Genomic DNA, 23,418 nt, shown 5'->3' with positions numbered 1-23,418 from the left:
TTTCCAACAAATCTGTCAGACCCCAGACTGCCTGATTGTCTTCCTGCACCAGGAGAGGCTCCAGGGTTCAAAGTACCGCATTCCTGGACACGCCCTTCAAAGTGCACGCCTCAGAAACGTGACAGAGGACAGCCCCACCCTGAGTGGGGTGAACCCTGACTCTAGCCACGTCCACACAGCCTGTCACCACTCCCTCAGCGTGCCCCCTCCCCACACACTGGTCCAGACTTGCACGCAGGCAGGGCATGCACGAGCAGGCCCCCTGGGAGGGGGTCACACTCAGGAACCAAGACCCTGCATGCCTTCAGGAGCAAGAACAGCAGCCCCCAATGCCCCCGATGGCTGGTTACACCACCAACTGCTCCCCCGGACTCACGGGGCCACATGCACAAGTCCGGCCAGTGCCACCCCCATGCCACTGGGCTGCTTACTGGCTGGGTGTCCTGGGCCAAGGCACTGGGCATCTCCAGGGCTCCATTTGCTCATGTACTTCTAGGGATTGTCACAGCGATGACATGAGATCAAAACGAGAAAATGCTCTGTCAACTGTAAAATACTGCACATAGGAAAGGTCACGGTGCTAGTGTTTCCCCGTTCAGGTGACAGCAGTTGAAAAGAGCCAATTCTCTTCTGAGGGACAGAGCGACAACACTCATGAGCATGCACATGCCCCGTGCACTTGTTTTGAGGCAGGGGCATGGTGAAAGAACTGCTCCGTCCATGAAATGCAGGGATAGCCTCAGTCCCTGCTGCTCCCCTAATGTGTGAGTTGCCCCCGGCCACCTACAAAAGAGGTCTAAGACCACTTGCCCAGCCTCCACCCAGGGCTGCTGTGATGACAGAACAATGGGAAAGGGCTCCGAAAACCATAAAGTGTGCTATACACCATCCCACCACGAGGCTGCAGATGCACAATGTCACAGGCAGAAGGAGCTCATTTTCCTGCTATTCTTAATCACCAAGAGGCTCAAAGGGAAGAGAAAAGGGGAGGAAAAGGACAGTTCACTGAAAAAAACAGCAAGGTAGCGATGGTTGTCTGGCAGGGAGAGCTGATGGGGTACAGGGGTGAGATCAGGTTTTGGGGGTGTCTCTCATTCCTCTGGAGTCTTCTTGCCTGGCTTCTTCAGAACTAAAAATAGCCATCTCCTCCCCTCCCCAAAAGCCCACTTTGCAAGAGAAAGCTGTTGGGTGGCTCATACTCAGGGCTGTTTTCTTTATGTCAAATGCTTTATTATGGGGTCTCCTAGGAACTGTGTGGGTCAGAGTGCTGAGGGATCTGGGGAAAAGGCCCTCCCTTCTCAGGGTTCACCAGGCTCTCTTTGTCTGGAGAAAGGTGGCCCTGACCATACCACATGCTCCTGGAGCTGATGGACCCCAGGTGTGAAGTGCTACAGGCAGCTGCGTCCCTTCTCAGCCCAGAACAGCTGTGCCCTCCACTCGATGGGGGTTCTGGAATAGCCTTCCCAGCAGCACTGAACTAAAAGTGGTATCGAAAAGAAGCAAAATACTGCTGTTTCCCTCACTGCTCCCCCAACCACACAGGAGAACAATTTTGCTGCTTTGGTGAGATTTTCTCCCCCAACTCTTCCTGCCCACCTCCGTCACTTCCAGGTGCTTTCACAGGCACCTGGGCTGTACTCCTGGCCCCAGTGTCGCTCCCAGGGCTTCCCCAGCTGCTACCCACCCCACCTGACAAGGAAAGCTGAGAAAGAAAAACCAAGTCTGTCCAGAGAGGCCACTTCCACTTAGGAACGGCGACACGGCTAAAAGTAGTGAGTGCCCAGCCTCCCAATCTCAGTCTCTGAGAATGAGGCCCAGGCTGGGGCTCCGAGCACTTCTGATTTCCAGAACTTGGCAAATCGGGAACAGAAAACCACCCCAGACCAGAGTCACACATGGATGATTCCTCCCGCGGTCAAGGTGAGGATGGGGATAAACTGCCACAGTCACATCCCCTACCCCCAGCTGCAGGTTCCTATTTTTGCTCTTCTAGATGAGCTTGAGTAATCATGTCTGGGGCTGTCAGTCAGCCGGGCCAGAGTAGCTCTAAGAACTCTTGATCTAAACCGTGGTTTCCCAAGGGCCTGGCTTGCTCCGCCTGTTTCGGTCAGGCCTGGCATCACCGCAAAACAATTTCAAAGAGCAGAGACCATAAACACAAAATTAAAAGGTAAAGTTAAAAGGGAGGAGATGTTTACTGGAAACTTAAATTCTGCTGCCCAGAAAATATAGGTCTTTTTTTAAACACACACACACACACACACACACTGCCTCTGCCGCCCACCTTAAGAAATATGTACTTTGCTCTATATATGGCTCTTATCTGCCCCTGATTATGCTCAGCTCGTGACCATGAAGCCTGGAATAATTACCCCCAGAGAAATAACAGCCCTGGACACAGCCAGAGCCGAAGAAAGCCAGTCCTGCATTTACTGATGATCACCCAACCTGCTCAGAGGGCAAACCGGAGTTTTCTGATGCACAGATAATCATTTCCATCCATACCTGCAACGCAGCTACCACCGAGAGGGTGCCAGGTGGCTACTGGAACCAAGAGCAATCATATTACATGGTATTTCTCAGTCCAGAAAGAAAGGCTTTTCAACTGAAACTATGCAGGAAATTAAGGTGGGCAGATGGTAATCATCAAGCAGGGCTCTGGCAAAGACCACGCCTCCTTTGCAGGAAAAGATAAAAGCTAGAGGAAAATTTACTCCTGAAAGCAGCGAATGTTGATGGGGGCAAGAACATAAAGTCATTCCTGCCAGCGGTGGAGAGCCCACTGGCTGTTCCCCAACGACAATCAGCATCATGTCTGAAGGGGCAAGAGGCGCACCTATTTGACAGCGGGCAGGTGTGTCTGCCTCTTACCAGCTCAGGCCCACGTTTCTTGATGCGTCTGTCCCATCTCAGCCCCACTGCCCCTCCTTGTGAACCCCCAGCTACCGCAGCACAGAGGTCTTCATGGCTATTGTTTCACACTTGTGTATTTGACAACCCCCGCCCCCGCCGCCACGACCTCCAGTAAGACTGTAAGCTCCTTGAGGGCCAGGGCCATATTTTCCATTTCTCTGAGTGCATTACTCAGCTTTATAAATATTTGTTGGCTGATGGAGTCCTCCTCTGTCTGAAAAATAGCAACCTACCCTGTCGTGGGCGTCTACACCTGCACCTTAAGGCCATACCTCATTTTAAAAGCTCCCCGAACCCCACCCACTCCTATCTGGAAAACACTTCCGGGTTATCAGCCTTCTCGTTTTCTCCCCTCTGGAGCTCATCACATCAATTAAGTACCCAACTTTGCATTCCTACCACCACCACAATATGCCTTCCTCTCCACCCGAACAAGATTTTCAAATTCTCCTGTGCTTCCCCTCAGTGTTTAACCCGGACAGCTGTGTCTCATCAGTTTCCCAGGCTGTAGGGAAGGGCTCCTCTCAGGGATCCACCAGCAAGGGGGCACAAACAGGAGTTTTAGATGCTACAGCTGGTGAAATGGGGGGGATGCTATCAACCCGAGGCAAGGCCACTTTCACCAAAAAATGAGGAACAGCGTGCGTTCCTCGGCCCCTAGGTTCCCCTGGGCACAGCCAAGGACCTGACACCGAGGGGAGTCAGCATGGGCCAAGGCCTCCCAGTTTCATTAAAACACACACATACCAAAAAAAAAAAAAAAAAAAAAAAAAAAAAAAAAACACGTGTGGGCGTGTGTAATCGTCTGTTTAATCCATTCCTGCTCCACCCCTGCCCTTGCTCCACCCCCCACTGAGCACTGAGTTTCCTGAGCAGAAATCACCAACTACAGATGGTTCCACCGCTCAGAGATGCTGTGAAACCGCTGACCCAGAGGTGGGAGAGAGCTGGGGCCCCCGGCCTCAGGGCGACTGCTCACCAGCAGTGGCTGTGGTTACCAAATCAGCACACTTCCAGAACCCAGAACTTCTTTTCTGTGTGCACGTGCTTTTCGTCTTTCTTTTTTCTTTAAAAAACAACCACTATCACTCCCCCGCCAAGAATAGATGCCCTAAATACTGAACCACAGCTGTACATAAGACTTTGGGCTGTGACTCTCAATTCTGGCTACATACCAGAATCACCTGGAGGACTTTAAAAATACGGATTTCCCAGGGCCCAGGTGGGAAGAGAAATTCTGAACTAGTTGGTCTGAGATGTGGTCTGGGCACCCGAATTTTTATAAGCAGCCGGGGTTGAGAACCTTCTGTGGTGAGCCCAACGATCCAATATGAGTCATTAAGAAGCAGAAGTCCTGGCTGCCACAGAGTACCTTGAACCTCAAACCTCTTTCCATCCTGTCTTCAACTGTGGGCCCTACTCTCTAGCCCCCAGAGTGATTGTACAGTGATCCTGAAACTCTCTAAATGAGTAAGAGAGTCATTTCTTTGAATGCAAACTCAAGAATTAGAATGTTAAAGGTGGAAGAAACTTCAAAATCCTGCTAAGCCGATACCTTTGGTTTCTAGAGAAGGAAACCAGGGGCCCAGGGCAGCCAAGTGGCTCACCCAAGCTCAGAAAGCTCCTCCACCACGGGCCAGGCCTGGAACTCAGGTCTCCGCCTCCAGTTCTCTCTCCTGCACACCGGAGAGGGGCCCTGCGGTGGCAGACTCCTGCAAAAGCAGTGGTTGTTGCTTGCTTCTTGTTTACTCTCAGCAGCCATCTCTCCGGCTTCGTCTCTGGAAGGTGCCACCTCCTCGCCGGCCTTAAACCAAGGGAGGGCAAAGACGGCTCTTCTCTTTACACAGCCCTGAGCATGCTGGTCAGATCACAATCCTCAAAGAATATACTTTCTGGCTGGCTGAGACTCATGGAAAAAGTCATTAGCAAAGCGAGTCTACCCGAGCTGTAAAAGGGCACTCTGTTGAGCTGTGGGGCTGAGAGACCAAAAGCCAGCAGTGGATTTTGGTTTCTTGTGGATAAGAGAGAGCTGATTGTTGGTTTCAAAACTTCTAACCAACCTGTGAACACGGTTCCCTTCCTTCCTGTACTTTTATGGCACCATGGTTAGAACGCAGCTGGTGCCTCGAAGCACAGGCGTCCTGTGCTTTGGGCGGTGTGAGAATTCCTCTTTGCCTGCAGACTGGTTTCCCCACGCCCGGGAACAAGGCACAGAGTCTCATGAAGTGAGCCTCATTCCAGCGCTAGCCTGGAAGCTCCAGGCGGGCAGGAGTGTGTGTGACTGCCCAGGTCAGCATGCACTGATAGTTCCTGGACCACAGTATCTGCTGTCTCCCCCCACCACCGCCAACAACAGCAACTAGAGATGCTCAGTGAATACCTGATGAGTTCAACCATGACAAAACTATAAGCAAGGTCATTAAGAAATGGGCCACCTCTGAAAGCAGAGCATCAGATGAAAAACTAGATTTGTCCTCCAAGAAAATATAAGCATCAAGAAAGGAACAAAAGGCAAGAAGCCAAGAGAGGGCAGAGAGGGGCTGTGAAATGTTAGAGTTGATGTAGACCTCTGAGATTCCCTTCAAGTTCGTCCTATTGTAGATGCAAAGACTGCTACCTAGAGACACCCAGCGGACTCCCCCGAAGCCACAAGGCCAACCTCCAGCAAAAAGTGACCAAGGGCGCTCTGCCTCACTGGAAATGGGACGCCATGGTCTCATTTCCTTCATGTGCACAATTTTTGTTCACTCGCTGACTGTACACTTTGCTGAACCTGGGGGCTCTGATGACAGTAAAGATGATGACCAGTGTATGTTGGAGGAGGGGGACAGGAAGAAGCAGTACAAGGTCAGCTCCAGCTCCAGCTGGGATGTTCCAGTGCTGGTGCTCAGATTGCAGCTGGGACCGAGGGCCTCTGGCTTTGAACCTCCACGGAGCCGGAAGCCATCCCTTACAGGGACACCCACGGGGAAGGACATAGTTTCAACTGCAACTTGGATTCTGCCCAGCTGGGTAGGATGAAGTCCAGCACGTGGTTCGATTTTCTCATCCCTGAAGTTAGGGCCGATAGTCAAAATGTAAAAGTAAAAAACACAGTGGCCAAAAGATGACATTCAAAAAGATTCTTGGATCAAAGTCCTTTTGTGACTGCTGTTATTTCACCCTCCTCTCAACGGTAACCACTTCCCACATGAGCCCCAGTAAGGCAACCGTGCAGCCCACAAAAGAGATAGAAATATGACCACACTTCCCTCTTATAAACAGGCAATGGTAAACATCTGAGACCACTGGTCCACAGCCGTGGTTAAACAAAGGGTTGGGGGCACCCTGGAACGGCTGTCAAGGCCTCCATCTCCCCACACGCTGACTTTCCCTCAGTGAGCAGTGAACTTGGGCCATTAACTCTGGAGCTGAGGCTGATCAAACAGAACCAGCCTCACACTGGGACGGCTTAGTTCAGTCTCACGCCCAGGCTCACCTAGCCACTACTTCTGGAAACTCAAGAGCTTTCCAGGAGAGCAGCTGCTTTAGTTCCAGGCCCACGCACAAAGGGGCCTCTCTGTGGGGGCCCACGCTAAGATGTTGGGAGGACACGTCTCCTGAAGGGTGCCACCGACCCTCCGCCGTCTCCCCTTGCACCCCACAGACGACCTCGCCTCCTGGGTCAGCAGTGGTGATGGATTCTCTGTGTTGAACAATAAAAGCAAAAAGTGCAACTCTTTCAATCAAGCAAGGAAAACAGGCAAACCTCGAACATCTGTAATTAGCTTTGAGGTGTTCCGCGGGGTCCAGACAATCCCAGCTCCTAGATCAATAGGAAAATAAAACCCAACGCGTTGGGACAGGTTCTGTTTCCGCTGAACCGGAAAGGAGAGCTCAGCTGCAGGCCTGAAGTCAGCCATCAGCTGGCTACGACGGGAAGGCTCCCGGGTATTCCGTGAGAAAACGATGGCACACGATTGTTTTTCACCACCAAACACTTAAAGAATTCTTATTTCTTCATCTATATGCTTTCCGAGAAAGTTTCCGGTAGATTCAAAGCCAGTGAGATGCAGAAAGACATTAACCAGGCAATTGAACTGCATATGGCTTTAAAGCTAGAATACCGTAAGCACCTTTAGAAAATTTCCCCTGGGTGCGGAGGCTCTTGGCTCTGTTCTCTGCCCCCACTCCATACTCAAAGGCAAGCGTTTAATCTTCATTTTGTCAACGGGAAAACAAGACCGGTGGAGGGGCAGAGACAGAGAGCTGAACTGTCTGGAAGGACCCGCCTGAGTCACAAACACATGATCATCTTCAGGCATACCCATCTGTGTCCCGAGCCCCAGCACCACCCCTCCCCCAGAGCTGCCCGGTGGCAGACTCCTGCCACCCTGCTCTGAGATGCTCCAGACACAACCGTGTCTCCATCTCAGTGATGAACTCCATGAGGACGGGAACTGGTCTCTGACCGGTTTACCGCCATATCCTTAGAAATTAGCAAGACATCAGATAAGTGTTCAGAAGGCTACTCATAATAGGAGGAAATCAACAAGCAATCAATAAGTAGTCATTAAAATGTACAAAGGGATCATTCTCTCCCAGGACCCCGAAGAGAAAAGGTTTAGCCAAAGTGTCCTTAATCAGACAGGTGATCCACAAGAATCCCCAGCAGCCATTGGTCCCTACAGTCAAGCTGTGTTAGTGGACAGGACCCTTTACGTGTCAGGACAGCTGGGCGTGGACCCTTTGAGTGGACAGCTTATGCCGGGGCTGTGGCAGCGGAGGCTAACCAGGCTGTTACAAACACGGGTGAGATTCTGAAAGCTACCGGCTGTGACTTCACTAATGCGGTAAAAAACGACTGTTCTGCTGGCTGACATAAATGACTTCAATACTGTCAATGAAATCTACAAACAGCATTTCAAGAGTCATTTTCCTGCCGGGGCTGCTTCCCAGGTGGCTGCTGGGCCCAAGGGAGGCCGTCGAGACTGAAGCCATCGCTGTCTGGGGCCCTCGCAACAGCTTCACTCTAAGTGGGCCGAATGCTGTTTAGTCTGGAATTTTTGCAATGTTTTTAAACTAACATCTTAATTTTTATAATAGACATTGGAAAGTATACAACTGACTAAAATATCTGAAGTATTATGGAAATATCATGTAATAAGGGGAATGGAACATGAACTGAAAATGAGCTGATGAACCCAGTTACCGACACTGTAAATTTCATTTCTGCACTCAGATTATTGGATGTGAGAAAATTGTATACCTACTTCAATTAAGTCCTTTTAATTTAATGTCATGAAATATTTCATTCTCATATCAGACATATGATTCTGCTTTTACTTGAGTCAAAATAAAGATTTAAGTTTGAATGGTAGAGGTAAAGGAGAAGAAAGTGGATCGGAATTTTATATAACATTTTTCTAATGGCAATAAGATAGACATGCAGGAAAGAAAGAAAAATGAATGAATGAAAGAAAGAAGAAAAGAGAAAAGAAAGAAAAGGGAGGGAGGGATGGAGGGGAAAGAAAGAAAAAAGGAAGAAGGAGGGAGAGAGGAAGGAAGAAAAGGAAAGAAGGAGAGGGGAGGGGAGGAGAGGAGAGGAGAGGAGAGGAGAGGAGAGGAGAGGAGAGGAGGAAAAAAAAGGAAGAAAGAAAAAGAAAATGCACAAAGGGTCTGGCATCGTATTAAGTACTAAGTACCTAACGGGTCAAAGAAATAGCCTGGATCCTTCACTTCAAGAGGCTGATTCCAATCCATCGTTTCAGCCACTGACTGCATGTGACACAATACAAGCCAGAGATACAAAGTTTCTGGGATAGGTTTTCCACCTGGATGAAGAGACCCCTTGGTCCCACCCCCCACCCACACCACTCCCTGCACCCTGACACCCCTCCCACACAAGGAGAAGCAGCTTTTCTCTGCCCCTGGATGCAACTCTGTAAAAAGGGTGATGCCTGGGGCAGCTGCAGCCATCCTTAAACCACCAGCAGTCAAGTTCGAAGACAAAAAGAGATCAGGCTGAAGATGGTGGAACAGAAAGACAGAAGTCCAGCAAGTCCTTGCTGATGCCTAAAACTGTCCCCAGATTTCTTAGGGGAGATAATTAGCCCCACAGTGTTGAAGCTGTTAGTTGGATTTCAAGTTACTTGCTGCCAAAAGCATGCTAAGACACTGAGTCTGGCCCCTGATACAGAATATCAGCTGGATCAGAGAGGGAAGGGGCCCCCTGGCTCACTGCAGTACCCAGGCATGAGGGACCGAGGGCCTCCGGAGCAGAGGGGCAGGTGGCAAGGTGGAAAAAAAAAAAAACTGGAACTCTAAACACAAAAGCAGATTCCACCCTCACCCGCAAGATGGCTTGGTCATCTCCACGAAGCCCTGGGCCCGGTTCCCATGCTGACTATCCAATGAACTGGAACATAAATAATTAACACTCCCTGCTCATGTTCCCCCACACACATGCCTCCTTGTGTGTGGGTGGTGGAGGGGGGTGGTTAGAAAAAGGGGTGGGGTGGGATAACGCATTTTGTTCTATTTCTAGAACATGGCAGAGCCACAAAGGATGACGACCAGAGCACTACAGGATCAGCTGAAGTTCTCCAAGCAAGTGCCAAGTTCGGTTTGGATTTTCACTTAGCTTTTCTCAGCCTGTAACGGGTCCACTCTGTCACTCCAGCAGCTCTTCTTGGAGCTCAGCAGAAAGGGCCAAACCCATGGTAACAGTTGGGTTGGAAAGCATAGAAGGCTCAAGTCCTTCTCCATACTTCCCACAAATCATCTGGGGCAAGAGAAGAGGGGTGAGGCTTGGACGATTTCGCAGAACAAATCCTTAGAACATTAAGCAGGAGTGAAACGGCGTAGTCTTTCCATGTTCTCTGCAGAATTCCATAGGCGGGGGGGGGGGGTTATTTGGGGCCACGTGCTCCACGGAGGCCCTGGCACATTCCATGCATTTACCACAAAGAGAGAGAAAAGGCAGGCTTGCTGTTATTTTTAATTCCTTCCTCAACGCCTTCCAAAATTCTTCAGCAGAAGGATTATCCACTAACTCCCACCAGCTCCCAGCCAGTAGTATATCTTTGAGGCCTCAGCTAAACTAGAGCAGGGGGACAGAAGAGGTCAGCTCACAGAAGTCTCTGCTGCTGGCCGTCAAACGCCATCTAAGTGACGCTGGGCCTGGTGGCATCTCCTGGGGTTCCAAGGGACACGTCCTGATGAGGAGGCAGACGTTCTAGAGCCAGGTGAAGGCCCTGCCACGCCCTCACTGGCACCCCCATCCCCGCAGACACACGCCTCCTCCACCTCCCACCTCTGTCCCCTTCCCTTCGGAGCAGCCACCAGCACAGCCAAATGTTTCCCAACTCCTACCGCAGTCAGGGGAGCTCTGGTGCTAACTGCACTGCTTTAGATTATCTCTAAGATCTCATCCAGGTTTAGAATATGACGCTGCCAACTTGCTGACTGACCTCAGGCAATTCATTTCACTTACACTAGCAGTAAATAATCCTGACAGTCCCGTACGCTTTATCGGTGCCACATAAACTGGATGAACTAATCCTGCTGGTTACCGTGGTGAGGTATTATGATCCCCAGCACAGAGGCAGGGTGACTGACTACCCACATTTGTCCGGACGGGCCAGGTTCATGGCCACTTTTTGGCCATTATTAAAAGCAGCAGTACCCTTTTCACTCTTATCACTGTTCCGATTTGTTCAATGAATCACACAGTCACCCTAGATTCTAGTATGTCCAGCTCCATCTCTTACCGTGAGAGCTTCAGAAGATGAGGATGGTAGCCCTTTCTTGGGAAACCTGGGGGCAGACAATCAGGCTCAGGAGCCAGAGACCAGCGTTCAGGTTCCTGTTCTGCCACAGATCCCACAAAGCCTCGAGCTCCTCCCCTACCAAGGGGGCTGACTCCTCTTTCCCAGAGGACCGCAGATGGCCGGAGAAGATCAACCAGTTAAGCAATGGCCCACCACGGTGTCTGGCATGCAGCTGGCACTCAGGCCGAGGCACACATGCCAGGATCACCAGGGGAGAGGACTCGAGTGATCTGCGACAGGTCACCACATCCAACTTCACTGTTTGCTTGGACAAAGCAAGAGCATCAGCTCACCTAAGCCTCCGGTACCAGGCCCCAGAGCACGCACACCCTGAGTCTCTGCTCTTGCCGAGTCCTGTGCATCCTTGATGATTTTCCTCTGTAAAATCTGGACATGCACCTGGAAGCCTTAACTCCATCTCTGTCAGAAAGGGCATTTAGCAATACTCTCGAGTCGTGCTCCATTAAAATATATTAGGTGACACTGCAGGATGCCTTACAGTCTTGCAAAGTGCTTTCAATGCACAGTGTATCAAAGTAAGTAACGTCAATAATCCTACTGAGGAAGGAATTATTTTTCCCATTTTACTGGTGGGGAGAGGGAGGCCCAAGAAGTTAGGTGACGTATCCATGGTCACCAAAGCAGTAAGTGTGGGTGCGGGTATTTGAACTTGGGTCTCTTGAATGCAAACCCAGAGTTATCCACTGCAGCATGCTGCCCCGTGGCAGGTCTCTGTCAATATTTTCAAAAAATGTCCATGAACTAGAATCAGGGCTTGGATGCAAAACTTTGTCAAAAACCTATCAACTAACAACAACTGCAATGACAAAGCTGACTCAAACCAGATAAGGTAAATGGTCCCCAATCTCTCAATGGTCAATATAATTTCTGTTTACTCTCAGTGATAAATAAACACTGCCAACTTAAATTATTTGTATTCTCTTATTAAGGAATATAATATGTATATAATAGACTCATAGCATTCAGTGAACCCGCAGTAGAAAATTTATATATTTTTGCAGATTGTAGTGTGGTCCAGAATTGGGAAGCCTGGCCTAGATGCCCATCAATGAAGAAATTAAAATCAGTGACCAGGGACAGTCCACACAGAGGCTCTGTGCCAGGGGCAGGGACGACCAGAGAGAGGCCAAGGTCTGATCCAGAGCCCTTTGCCTGGGGAGACCAGCCGTCTGCACGGAGCCCAGCAACTCTCCCCTTAATTTCCCAAGGAATCCATGTCAAGAGGCTGGCGTGACTCACTAGCTAATTACCTGGGCACTGGGGCTCCCGGAGTCCTCCTGGTCGTACAACTTGTCTTCTCTCCTGACAGCAAATGAAACACTATTTTCACCCGGTCCAGACATCGCCTGGAGCCTTCCACATGGTGGTGTAAGGGATTCGGAGTCTGACCTGGATAACTCAGGCAGAACACCCGCCGTTACCAGCCACGGTCGGGGGAGAAAATGAAGCACGGACAGAAGAGCGGCTTCAGCCAGGCCGCTCCCTGCTTCAAAGTCTCCGGGGCGCTTACAGAGCAGGCCAGGTCCAAACGCCAAGTTTGGCCGTCCAAAGCCCTTGGCAACATCCTTCTCCAACTCCTCTCCGGCCCCTCCCTCTCCCACACTCTGGCCACCCTGAACTGTCCTGCCTGCCCCAGACACCAGGCCCTGCATGCTCCGTCTGGCCAGCGGTCCCTGCAGGCTTCACCACACCCCCCACTCCTGTGCGCCCTTCGAGGTCCTGCTCCAGCATCACCTCGGAGGTGATGCCTTCTGACTCCCCCAGGAAGGGAGCCGCTCTTCCTTGGGGCTCCCAAACAACACTGTGTCCAACCATTGTGAGAGTTTTTCCCATGAGCCCACTGTAACTGAGGTCATCATGTCCCTTTTTGCCTCCGCACAGTTTAGAGACAGAACTTCACCCCTGCATCTCCAGACATCTGAGGCCCAGCACAAAGTCAGCACCTAACACATGTACCCGACAGACAAACATGTATCAGTGTGCAGCTCTCCGCTGCACTCCAGGTGGGCAGCTGCAACACGTATGTATCACCTTCTCCCACATCTGCATTCACTCGGATCCAGGTTCAGGGAGAGGAGAAGCAATCTCTGAGGACGTGCCCACCATCCTGTCCATGCACTGGTGCCACGGCTGAGAGGATGGTGCTACAAACGGGCTGCCTCCACTGTCGGTGGGTCCTCGAACATGAGCCACGCATCCCAGTTAAAAAGTAGAAACCAAGGTACCGAGCATAAACAGAATGTGCTCTATTCTCTTATCTTAAAAGACACTTTAAGACAAACTAAAAAGCCAGGTTTGGGATTTAGAATTCTCTGATACCTGGATCTCACAATGGAATGAGGACGGACACTCAGGGCCAAGGGGCCCGAATCCCAGCCCACCCCCAGCGCCATCCCACACCTGGAAGGGCTCCCGCACACCCACGCAAACACCACAGACCCGAGTGCCACCTGATTCCTCCATGCCTCGCACCCCTGGTCAGCCCTTGGTATGCACACTGCCTGTGGCCCATTCAGTCTTTCCTCAGGCGGAGGGGACCTGGGGCCTTGGCCCACACAGCACTCGGAAGCAGGCTCGAGACCTCTGGGGCAGGGAACTCAGGTCAGGGCCCACGGTGTGGTCTGGAAGGAGGAGGTGCAGGCTCTGGAAGGGCCACCTCTTGGCCGTACAGCTCTGCCCCATGAAAACAAGCACCCCGGAGGCGGGCCAGAGCATGACCCTCCCAGCCTGAGTCTCCTTCTGCACAACGCTAAGGGCGGTCAAGGGAACCACCGCCCATGTCTAGATGTATCAGAGACATGAGTTTCTGGAGCTGGCCACTCTCATTCGCCAGCCAAGCCAACAGGTAAGGTGGTACTTCAGGGAAAGCCAGAACCGCCTTCTACCCGGGCCTCCAAAATCACCAGCAACAATGAACATCATACACCTCCACACAATGACAGGCAGGCAATCGGTGACAAGCACGTGAGTCACAGCCTTTCTTCTTCAGGATCTCGCCCATCCCCCACCCCAGGAGCACTGATTCATCAAAGTTTGTTTTCAATACTATTATTTTTAGTCAGCCAAACAATTTTAAAATGATGATAGAGAGGGGGAAGGGCAGAACCACCTAAGAATATGAATTTTTTTTCTTTCAAAAGCCTGCCAAGCCCTAAACCAACAAGTAGCATGGTGGTGTGCTCTTGGTGTGCATGGGTTGCCGGTAGATTCTGTTACTGCATAAACCAAGGTTCTCCAAATGGTGAGCTCTGAGAGCAGGGGTGGGGGGTGTCCCCAGCTGAAATTGATTGACACAATCAGTCAAACTTCCCCCTAGAAGGGTAAAGTGAGGGTTTACTGAGTACCTACTAAGTGCTGTGAGATACAGATATCAACCAAGTGCTTGGTCTATCCTACCTCATTTGGGGTGGTTTAGGTGAAGTAGTGTTCCCATTCCCATTTGACAGATGAGAAAACTGGGGCCCAATGCATTGAAGCAAGGGGACCTCGGGTTGCCATGCAGCTAGTGACTGGCAGGCTCAACCCCAATCTGTGAGACTCCAGGGCCCTCTGCCCTTTCTTCACTCCTGAGCTCTTCCTGTCCACCCAGACCCCCCACCCTGCCCTGCAGGTGGTATTTTAAGTATCTGTTTGGGTACAGAGAAATGGCAACAGACACAGTTTAAAGGTTAGCAGAACAAACTCACTCACTCTGCCCTCCCCGGCACAGAGAGAAGTAAGGCTGAATTCACTGAGGGTAGGAGAGAGTTCACAACAGGGGAGATTTGAAGCAAAGGGAAAAAACCCAATTTCCATCCTCAGTGCCTGCTTTCAGCCACTTGTAACTACTCAAAAAGTCCTTTCTGGATCCATTACTCCACATTTGGGCCTAGCCCAGAGGTGATTTTTTAAGGAAAAAATGCCTTTTGGCATTTTTGAGCTGTGACAGCATAAAAACAGACCTTTAAAAAAACACACACCCAGAAAGCATTACTATTTTCAAAAGTCCAGTTGAAGAGAAAAAAAACGGCGACACCTCAGAGCTCCAGCCTGGTTTGGCAGTGTGTGATGTGACACTCGGCAGCAAAGGTGACCGGCTTTGTGGCTCCGCGGGTTTCCAAGGCAAGCCCTGACACCACGTTTCTCAAACCATTCTCTCATTCTAAACCCCCAGCAAAGCGCTCAGGAGAGAGACTTGCCAGATGTAAGTGGAGAAAGCCATGTGATACAGAAAAAGGACTATTTTGGGAGAACTCACTTTTCATTTCCTAGCTGGAGTTTAATCTCGTAACCTCCACACTGCCCAACAAAAGGTGCACGCTTACGCAATCAAATATGGCCTTTCCTTATATAGATACTTGAAAATAAATAAAGGAAGCTTTCTGGGTAAACTCTGACATATGAGCAAACATTTTCCACAGGTATCCTCTATAATGCCTACCTCTTACATTTCACCATTTTTAGGCATTTGTGGTCATTAGTGTAAGTAAACTTCCTGCTCTGAGAATAGCCAAAAATAGCAACAAAGAAGAATTGCTCACTGCATCTAAAAACCCAGAGCCTTCACATCTTCATCTCCGTGCTCAGCTATTTTTAGATCCCTCTATAGTTAAATTTCACCAATTTTGACTCACAAGGTAAGGGACAGGTGTGGAGGAGAGTGGGGAAAAATAACGAAAATGAAAGACTAAATTATGATTTTCTTACTTTTATTTATAGAAATGGATTGGCACCAGACTGGTAGGATCTTAGGACATTAAAAATTAAGAAAGATTTGTGATTCATTGATCAACTGGATTTGTGCGAACAGACGCTTCCAACACGCTTGCTGGAAAACTGCTTTCGAGTTAGAAAGGGCCTCTCCCATAGACCTTATCCAGCCTATTGCCCAGCTGAGAAAAGCTGAGGCCCAGAGATACTAAGTGGCTTGCCCCAGGTCACACAGCTGAACAAAAACAGAGCTCTTCTAGGACCTGCCCAGGTCTGCGGACTCCTGCCTTCAACATGACCCCCAAAACCATGTTTATAACTAATATTTCTTTGACAGCACTTACGAAGAGAAAAGGCCTGCTAAACAAACTTTAGCTTAGTCCAGAATTAGCCAAACCTCTTAATTAATACGCTTCTGCTCTGTTTTTGTTTTAAACTGAGTCTCTCTGTCTAAACATTCCGCAGCAGCACGCCACTGTGGCAGGCTGCTGTTTGCAGCAGAGGCCTGCGATAATCAACAGCAGATAGTGCAGCTTGTGCTATAGATCTGTTATTTCTAAAACTGTTAATTAAGTCAAAACAAGGAGTAACGTTACACACTCACACTCTCTTACCCTTGTCAGGAGTCAATAAATTGCAGAGCTTGGGGGATTTGGCCCTCTGACACCCAGAAAACAGTATTTACAAATTAACTACAGTGAACACACAGACCGTTATCTCCACGACACAGGATCCATGTGGCAGCCAGCGGACTGGAAGCTGCAGGAGGGCAGGGACTGCAGCCACCTTCCTCTCTCTTTTGTCCCTACTACGTAGCACAGGGTTAGGGTGCACTGAAAGCATAAGAGTGAAGTGGACGATTTCTCCTGGAGTCTTTGTTCTAAAACTTGGAATAGAGTAAAATCAGGAACGAAGCTTCTGTAGGGTGGGGTTAAATATGGCGGCTTCCAGCTGTTTACTGGACCCACCGTGCTTGGAGACTGAAGGCTTCGTGGCCTGAGAAGCTGTCAGTGGTCAACAATGATTCCCGGCCCTCACTGGGGAGAAGCTAGTCCCGTCCGAGGGCGCACTGGCCACGGGCGTCTGCAGAGGGCTGGTCACCCTCCCACGGCCCCTCCACATGCAGCAGGCTGCTTTCACGAATGGTCTTTCTGGAAACTTCTCTCCTCAGGTGCAGATTTGGGGAAGGGGGCAGGTTGATCTTTTTTATCCTCCCTCACCTGAGGACATGCTTATTGATTTTAGAGAGAAGGGAAGAGAGGGAGAGAGAGAGGAGAAGACAGGGGGAGAGGGAGGGAGAGAAACATTGGTGGTTGCCTCCAGTTCACGCCTTGACTGAGGATGGAACCTGTAACCTAGGCTTGTGCCCTGCCCAGGGATTGAACCTGTGACCTTTCGGTTCAAGTGAGCCACACTGGTGAGAGCTGATCTTTTTAAATAGGTCAGTACTTCAAAGGAGATAGGGACAAATATTAATTAGGACTATTCATGAGCCTGGCTGATTGAAAAAGCTGCATTCCACCTTAGAGAACATAACTGCACTTACGGGAAGCTGTGGGAGAGGTGGACAAAGAAGGAAGGGGAACAAGGTCATGGGAACGAAGTCTGATTTCCATTTTTAAGGCAAGCATTGCTTCGTTCTATTTATTTCACACAGGAGCGCATGCAGAATAATGGCTGGATTGTGCATCCGATGACATCAAATTCTCCTCATAAATTAACTAGTGAAAATTAATGGTTGCTCAGTCCATTAAATAGTGTTAATTTTATTTCCATTATAATAATACAGCAATTACAAGTTTACATCATTAAAACCAATATTTATTTTTCAAAAAACTCAATTTAATTGGATTCCTGATGTGATTAGCTTGAGCCAAATTCTCTCAATTTCATCATCATCTTGCATTTCTCATCAGAACTAAATGACTACTGGATTCGCTGTCTGTTTTCCTATTATTAGAATTGTCACTTAAAACTTTATATCCTTGCAAAGACTTTTCAAAAATACATTATTAAGAGTTCTTACAACTGTACAAAAACTCAGGCTTAAAGAGAAAGAAATGAAAGACCAGGTCTTATCAGAACTCTGAAGCGCCAAACACCCACGGTCGTCTCCAAGCTGTCCACTTCTTATTGACACTCTGTTATATTCCAAGTTAATCTGTCTACAGTCACCGTTCCCACCAAGGAAACCTGAACTTCAGGTTCAAAGCACTAAGTTACTTTTTCACTTCAAAGAGGGAACACCCGCCTGCGGAGTCGAATACTGCTCAGGCTCACTAGCCCTCCCGTGCGAGCGGTACAGTCACTTATCCACAGCAGTGCTCAGCTTAGCAAATGGCCGCAGATAAAGGAGTCGTGGCCTCCCTCTTGTAGGCCACCACCACCATGAGCCAACAGCGCTGGTGATCCCCTGCAGTCCAGAAACCTCCTTCAGGTAGTATCACCTGTGCTCCTTTGCTATTGCAGCTCACACCAACCCCTTCCTCCTCTTCCCACCTCCTGCCCCCTCGTCCCTGCACTTCGGACATCCCTCGGCTGTGCTCTTGCCCTGTGTCTTTGGGCAAGTCTGTCTCCCACTCTAGGCATGGAGCTCCTGATTGTACGGGTACAGGCATGAAGGCTCTGGGACAGTCTGTGAACTCCTAAATCCACCCAGGTATTAAGATGTCAAGATCTGGAGAAAAAAAGAGGGCTATCATTACTTTGTTTTCTAACACAGTGACTTTACAATATTTAAAAAACTCATCATGGGTCATCCCCGCTGACCACCCCCCCCCCCCCCCCGCCAAAAAAAAATTCACTCCATACGAGAGTTTCTATCTCTTTTGGTGGCTCGGACCAAGAAAGAAATAGCAGTTAGACACTCAAATAATGCCCTATTAATGTTTCCCGTACTGAAGTGTAAGCTCCTCACAGGCAGGAGCCATCTCAAATGTATCTCTGCATCCTCCCCCACTGCCTGGAACAGTGACTCAGACATGAGAGGGCCGATAAAGAACAATGAATCAACAAAGTCCAACTCTAACACTTCATTAGGAACTGTGAGCAAGGGGCTGTTTGCAACATGCATTGGCCCAAACGCTCTGGGTGCAGCAGCAAGCTCCAGGGTTCCAAATGTCAAGGGAATGTCAAGCTGACCCTGGGCTCAGCCGTGGCTCCAAGCCAGCCCCGCAGTCATCAACTCGTTGTCCTGTGGGCCCCTCCTCTTCCCAGCCCCTGTGTGCAGCTCTCCTAGTCAAGGTTAACAAGCGGCCTTGACAATAGGTCTGTCCCCAGAAGTCTGAGAAAGGAGTGTCAAAGATGAAGACGTTTCCCCCTTTCCCCCGGGGTGAGAGTAGCCTGGCAAAGCCCAGGTAGGTAACAGGAGGAGGCTGTGCTAAAAAAGCAGCACAAAGAGGCAGGACTTGGTGTGTATCAGAAGATTCTCCCATTTGCCTCTGGACTTGGGGCTGTGACACAAGCAAGCCCAATTCCCCTTCCAAACAAACCAAGCCAGGAGCTCAGTCCAGCTCCTAACAACTGTGCTGAGGCATCGATCCTATCTATCGGTGGAGGCACCAGTTATCAGAGTCCATCAGAACAGTCATTTCAAGTGTGCGTGGCTCCTGATGGCTGACACGACATGCACACACCTTCTCCATTCCTCAGTGGCAACTGCTGACCCCATTTTTATAAACTGGCCAGGAAGATACCTGTAGCTTTACTCAGGCACTCAAGCAGGTAAGGAGTGAGATTCTGTTCTACAAAGTGTCTATGCTCTGCCCATCCTGCCAGACCTCAGCGTACCCTGAGAGCCCCCGTGTTCCTGTGCCTCGGTCAGCCTCTCACCACTTCCTCGGCACCAGTCTCTTTCACGTTCCTGCTATCACTAAGCCTGCATCACTGTTTCAGTGAGCCTGCATCACTCCCGCTGCTCTGACCGCGGGAGACAGGGTAGAGCTGGTGAAACACAGAAGCAAGCGGTGCAGGCTGGAAGACCCTACCACACAGCTATAACTGCCCATTACTGCTGCTGCTCACGGTTACATTTTAACCAAAACGCTTGTCAAAATCTCCTTGGACTGAGGGCTCCTTTCAACCCACAGGTCCAGATCTCACAGAGCACGTGGAAACACCCAGTGCCCCAGCCTCGCACACAGTAGGATACCTTATAAAAAGGCAGTCTGGAGAAGGCAGACAATCTGACAAGCGAGTCAACAATCCACGGGGCTTACCAGACACGTCAGTATCACTAGTGGGAGGCCAGCTAAAGACCTCCCCAAGACGTGGCCTTTAGTTGTCTGCCCGAGACCAAAACAGCAGCAGCTGTTGCCAGGGGAGACAAGGTGACCCAGAGGCGTGGGCACAGAATCCAGGGATGGAAATCCACTTTGTCTCGGTCCACCCAAGCAACCGAGTTTCCCTAACTGAGAAAAGATATTTTTTAAAAAATCTGCCTTATCAGTAGGTCCTTGCCAGGCAAGTAGAAGATGCCCCACTCCTAACAGAGTGTTGAGAGACGGGGGAGCAAGCTACCTTGAACTCTCTGGAAACACCCAAAGCTTCACAGGCCTCAGGCTGCAGAGACCTTTGGAAGAGGGGAAAAAGCAGGCCAAAGCTACGTTCCCCCAGCGGGCAAACTTTGACCAGGGCAGGGGAAAGCAAGGCCTGTCTGCACCCCGGCTGTCCCCAGCCCTCTGATTGAACATTAGCAACCTAACCAACAAAGATCCACGCTGCCCTCCACCCCCCCTTGCAACCCCCCCCACTAGTTAACAGTCCTTTAGCATTCAACAAAGAATGTATTCAGAACCTTCAAAGTAAACAGCAGCAGGGGGCAGGAAAAGGAGCACATTGGGTCAGAATCCTGTGTCTACTATAGCCAGCCTTTCCACCTCTCTCCTCTGAAGTTTTCTCAACTTTAAAAATGAGATAAACCTTAAGCCTAACTGCCTGATCTGTCTTCCAGGCTTTCCTTCCTTTCTTCATTTCACGAAACCACGTGAAAGTGCTCCATACACTGTAAAGCATTTTACACTGCTGCTCATTTTCTAACTGTTATCATTTTTTTTTCTGTTGCAAAGCATGAACCACTTGTCCTTAATGCACCTGGGTGGCTAAGAAGGCAGGTTTCAGAAACCCCTCCTCAGGAGGAAGAAGCAGGACACTCATTCACCTGCTCGCCCACCCCACCCCACCCCACCCCACTGAGAGAATAAAGCAGGGGTAAGAACCAGAGCTGGGACCAGAACCCAGGGCTCCCTGACCATCACATCACACCACCTCCTCTGAAGTCAGTCCTGGCTCCAGATCACAGGCCCAGAGCACACTTCCCAGACAGCGCACCGCCTTCCCTCCCCCTTTATTGACTGGATCCACCCAGTTAAAAAAAATTATTATTTTTTAAGTCAGTGCTCCCACCATATGTGGCATTTATTTCCAGAGGAGGCCTGCCCTGGGTTCCCGGGACAGATGTTGCTTTGTGCCTGCCTGACACGGCTGGCAGCTCTCGCCCAGCTGCTCCAAGCAGGTGGCCAAGGACGGAGTCCACTCCTGGCTCAAGAGCAAGGATGACAGTCTCTGCGGGGCTCAGGCCTGTGGGGACCCTCTGCACATTCCTCTGCAGCCCAGGACCCCAAAGACATCCCCCTGCCTCCCCCCACACACACGCCCTCCCTGGGCACAGAGTCAGACGTTAGAGGGGCTGAGAGGGAGAGACAGGAGACCAGGGTGCCCCACGCACACACAACACACGCCCCAATTTCCAGCGAGGCAGAGAGCAGCTCTGAACTAAGAGAAGGTCCTGGGGATCGCAGAGAAGTCAGAGACCCCCCCTATCAGCCCTCTGGGAGCTCCCCCCGACCCAGCCCGCGCGGTGTGGATTATAAAGGAGGTCCAGACAGATGGCACAGCTCTCGGGGAAGGAGGGCTCTGCAGGAATGCAAGGGCCACGGCGCGGCCCACCCTGGGGTGCGTTTTGTTATCTGGTCGGCTCTAAGCCCCCTCTGTTCTGCATCAACCCGAAATCTCAGCCTCAAAGGAGGGCAAAAAAAGGTCGGGGGCGGGGGGGGAGGTGGAGGGGGACGTGAAAACCCTACTCTCTGCCACTCGTCTCTCATTTGAAAGTCAGAGCATTGCACTGCGACCAAAGTGAGTGTGTGCGGAGGGGGGCGGGAGACTGGCACAACCAAGTCTAAAAATACTCGATAAAAATGCTAATCCCGAAGGCAAAGAGAGAACGAAGAAGGAATCTGTCAATCACAGGGCTCCCGCTCCTCACCCACAGCCCCAGCTGTACCGACTGCATTCCTGCTGAGGAGGGAAGACGTGGGGGGACAGGGCTGAAGAAAAGAAAGGGAGAGACACCACCACCTCCACGAGCGCGGGCCTCGGGGGCGGGAGGCGGCGGCGGAGGAGGGGCTCCGGCCCGCGGAGCCGAACAAAGCGGGCCTCAACTTTGAGCCCGCAGCTCCCCGGAGTGGGGGCGGCCGATTCCAGCAGCGCCCCCTTCCCGGGAGGTGAAAAGCGAGTGTGAGGTCTGGAAGTGAGAGTGCCGCGTGGAAGCCCCAGGCTCTGAATCTTTGCAAACCCAGAGAAGGTTTTCTTTGGGGTCCCCTTTCTGACCGCGCTCCCACCCCCCGCCCTTCACACACACGCTCGCACACACTGCCTCTCCCGATCCCACCGCCCGCCCCGCCGGCCCCGCAGCACCGGGGTCGCTCGGGCCCGCACCTGGGGATGGTGATGCACTTGGTGTTGACGTTCTGCGTGGTGATGGCCTTCTCCAGCTCGTCCAGCTGCCCCGTCTTCTTGAGCTTCTTGACCAAACTCTTGACCGCCTTCTCACACCACTTCTCCTCCTGCCCGTTCTGCTCGCCCTTCTTCCAGCCCAGCAGGCGCTTGACGATCGGGGGGGTGAAGGGCAGGATGGACGACATGGCTGGGGAGGGCGCGCGGGCGCCGAGGGACGCCCCCGGCGGGGCTGGGCGCGGCGGGACGCCGGGGGCGCAAAGAGGAGCTGGGCCGGGGCTGCCCAAACTTCTTCGTTTCAACTCTCGGCGAACTTGCTGGTGCTCCGGGCCAGGCCGCGGCGCTGCAGCCTACGGGGCTCTCACGGCAGACAGAAGGGCGGCTGGGGAAGCCGGCGGGCGGACGACAGCCGCACAGGGTCGGGCAGGCCCCGAACGCGGGGCGGAGGCGGCGGCCGCGAGCCTCAGAGTGGCAGAAGAAAGTTTGGGTTTCCGCACCGGGTGGCTGTTTGGGTGCCGCCTCCAGGAAGGAAAGTCCAACCCCCAGCCAAACTTTGCTCGCCCCGATCGCTTTGATGCGCAGATCCCTCCGCCTCGGCAGCCTCGCCCCTAGCTACCCTCCTCCTTCACGGCTCGCTCGCTCGCTCCCCGGGCCCGGCCTGGGCCGTGCGCCGCGCTCCAGCTCCCGCTCCCGCCCGCTTCCAGTCTGTGTTTCATGCAAATCCGCGTGCAGCCTCCTTTCCAAGCGCTGTCGCCGCCCCCTTGCCGCCGGGGCTCCCCGCCTCCGCCCCCGCGCCCCACCACCTCCTCCCCTGGGCGCCCTGCCCGCCCCCAGCCTCCCGGAGGGCGCCTGGCCTCTCTCGCCCGGCGCGGAGCACGCCCACGTGGGCGAACAGGGACAGAGGCGGCTCTGGCTGGAGCGCGCAGGACCCCGCGCGGCCACGACCTGAGTCCCGCGGGCGCCGAAAGGAAGTCGTGGGAAAGGAGAGGCGAGAGGGGCCCCGGCGCGGAACCCACCCTCAGGAAGCCCGGTTAGAGCTGCGGGCCCGAAAGGGTTAGATTGGCAGCGAAAGCGCGGTATCCGGCCAAAGGCTGGGGATGCACTTCAGGGAGGACCCGGGTCCGAGAGAGGGCGCACAGAAGGCTGAGAGGGCCAGGAAGTCGCGGGGCGCACTTGGACACGCGCACACGCTGATCCCAATCAGGGACCTTAGCGGGCGCCCGCGACCTCCGAGCTGTTTCTATTCTCTTCC

At 51.7% G+C, this 23,418-nt stretch overlaps 1 protein-coding gene across 1 annotated transcript in view; it reads right to left on the bottom strand.

Moving 5' to 3' along the window:
* Nucleotides 1-22,877, bottom strand: part of SMAD3 (SMAD family member 3) — a 115,336-nt gene extending 92,459 nt beyond the window's left edge. Inside the window, exon 1 of the mRNA XM_028505442.2 lies at nt 22,149-22,877. Coding sequence (XP_028361243.1) covers nt 22,149-22,354 — 206 coding nt within the window. The 5' untranslated portion in view covers nt 22,355-22,877. The remainder of the gene's footprint in view (nt 1-22,148) is intronic.
* Nucleotides 22,878-23,418: the final 541 nt, after the last annotated feature.

Source organism: Phyllostomus discolor, chromosome 1 (assembly GCF_004126475.2).
Source record: "Phyllostomus discolor isolate MPI-MPIP mPhyDis1 chromosome 1, mPhyDis1.pri.v3, whole genome shotgun sequence".
Lineage (NCBI taxonomy): Eukaryota > Metazoa > Chordata > Mammalia > Chiroptera > Phyllostomidae > Phyllostomus > Phyllostomus discolor.
Note: the sequence above shows the minus strand (reverse complement) of the source record. Positions and strands in the feature narration are given on the sequence as shown.